We start from the raw sequence: 1919 nt of genomic DNA on the forward strand, positions 1-1919 counted from the left end.
GAGTGAAAGAGATCTAGAGAGAATTAACGGAAGAGACTGCGACTTAGATAAAGGAAGAAAATTATTTTTTTAAAGCAAGTCTTATAAAGAACAAAGCAAGAGGTCGACCATTCTAGACAAACAGGCAGGTACCCACCAGTCCTGTACGGCGTTGAAAGACTCCTCGTTAGTGATGTCGTACATTAACAAAAACCCCATGGCCCCTCTGTAGTAGGCCGTGGTGATGGTGCGGTACCGCTCCTGGCCAGCCGTGTCCTGGAGAAAGAAGAAGAAAAAAAATCCATATACATGAAATCTTCGTGGATGTAAAACGTACAGTATAGATGTTTTATGCTCTCATAAACACCGTCTAGATCATTTATGAGGCAGGTTGCTTGTTTGTTTGTTTGTTGTTGTTGTTGTTTTGTTTGTTTGTTGTTGTTGTTTTTTTTGTTGTTTTTTTTGTTGTGTTTGGGGTTTTTTTCGTTTTTGTTTATTTGTAGTAACATTTCTTAGGTTTAGTAGAGGTTGTACGGTGCTCGCAACTGCATACGGTCATATGAGCGCCAGAAGATTAGAGGTGTTACAAGAGAGTAACAAACATAAAAAATGAAGAAGGGGAGATAATGACGATAGAAGTTTCATAGGAAAGAAGAAGCAAACCACACCAGAGTACCCGCCAACCACCCACAGTTGTAACATTTTACGGCACTTGCAACATGAAAAGGTAACGTAAGTGTCGAGGATTCAAGGAGTTACAGGAGACTAACACAAAGAAAGGGGAGAAAGGACATGTTTGACAGGTATGACGGAGCAAACCCTGTCTGTCAGGGGCAGCCCGAGCTAAGGGGGACATCCGGGAAACAGGTGGAGACACTCGATAAAATTCTTCCCGACACAGGAATCGAACGTCTGTCTTCTGCGTGCGACAGCCAAGCACCTGACCGCTATACAACGGACGCCGGTCTTACTGGAGACGCAAATGGGTTTGTCCTTTTTTTTTTTTTAGTAAAGGTTTAACGGCGCTCGCAACTGCATAAGGTCATATGAGCGCCAAGGGGTGGATGTCAACAGAGAAGTCTTTACAGGGAATCGGGCTTACTCTGCTCACCTCTCTAGCTTCAAGAGCACAAAAGTCTGTTTCGACTTTCAAGGCACCCCGGAAATAGCGGATCATAAGAGTGTGAAAAAACACACAAATGAAGTAGAGGAAAATGACAATACTAAGGATTAGGAAAGAAAAGGTAGCAGTTCCCAGTTGCAGTTCAGGCACAGTTATGAGTATGGCAAAGTTGAATCAGCCCATTTACAATTCTACAGTGCACTAGGTACAGGTTTGTCCGTTTGTTTGAATAAATAGAAACATACCGATACAATAACGGACACTCAACGGTGGGGAAATGTAAGGCGTAAAGACAGAAACAATTAATAAACGTAGAGAAAAGAAAGAAGACCTACTAGTGGCGTCCTCAAATCATTTACGAAGTAAACTGGGAATTCAATTTAACGTGTAATGAGAGAAAAGAAGGGGGTTTATACCAATACAATACCAAAAAACATTTCCCCTTAAACATACGTCACGTAAACACATACTGCCGCGAGCCTGAAGGCATGCACGTATGCATTCACACACACAAACATTTATGAGGAAACACACACTCACACACACACACACACACACACACACACACACACACACTCTCTCTCTCTCTCTCTCTCTTTCTCTCTCTCTCTTTCTTTCTTTCTTTCCCAATCTACTCTCTTTCTTTTTATCTCTCTATATCTCGCCTCGCTATCTCTTTATCTCTCCTTCTTTCTCTCTCTCGTTCTCTCTCGCTCTCTCTTTCTCTCTCTGACTCTCATTTTCTCTCTGTCTCTCTCTGTCTCTCTGTCTCTCTGTCTCTGTCTCTCTCTCTCTCTCTCTCTCTCTCTCTCTCTCT

General features: G+C 42.5%; 2 protein-coding genes across 2 annotated transcripts in view; one reads left to right on the forward strand and one right to left on the reverse strand.

Moving 5' to 3' along the window:
* Positions 1 to 255, reverse strand: part of LOC100533330 (Rab3) — a gene marked incomplete at its 5' end in the record, with an annotated part of 19547 nt that extends 19292 nt beyond the window's left edge. The window contains 1 exon segment of the mRNA NM_001204627.1: positions 137 to 255. Within this exon segment, the coding sequence (NP_001191556.1) occupies positions 137 to 255 (119 nt within the window).
* LOC101860766 overlaps positions 1 to 1919 on the forward strand; it is a 19595-nt gene that overhangs the window by 6803 nt on the left and 10873 nt on the right. The gene's annotated exons all lie outside the window — the stretch shown is intronic.

This window comes from Aplysia californica, unplaced genomic scaffold (assembly GCF_000002075.1).
Source record: "Aplysia californica isolate F4 #8 unplaced genomic scaffold, AplCal3.0 scaffold00575, whole genome shotgun sequence".
In the NCBI taxonomy this organism is placed as follows: domain Eukaryota; kingdom Metazoa; phylum Mollusca; class Gastropoda; order Aplysiida; family Aplysiidae; genus Aplysia; species Aplysia californica.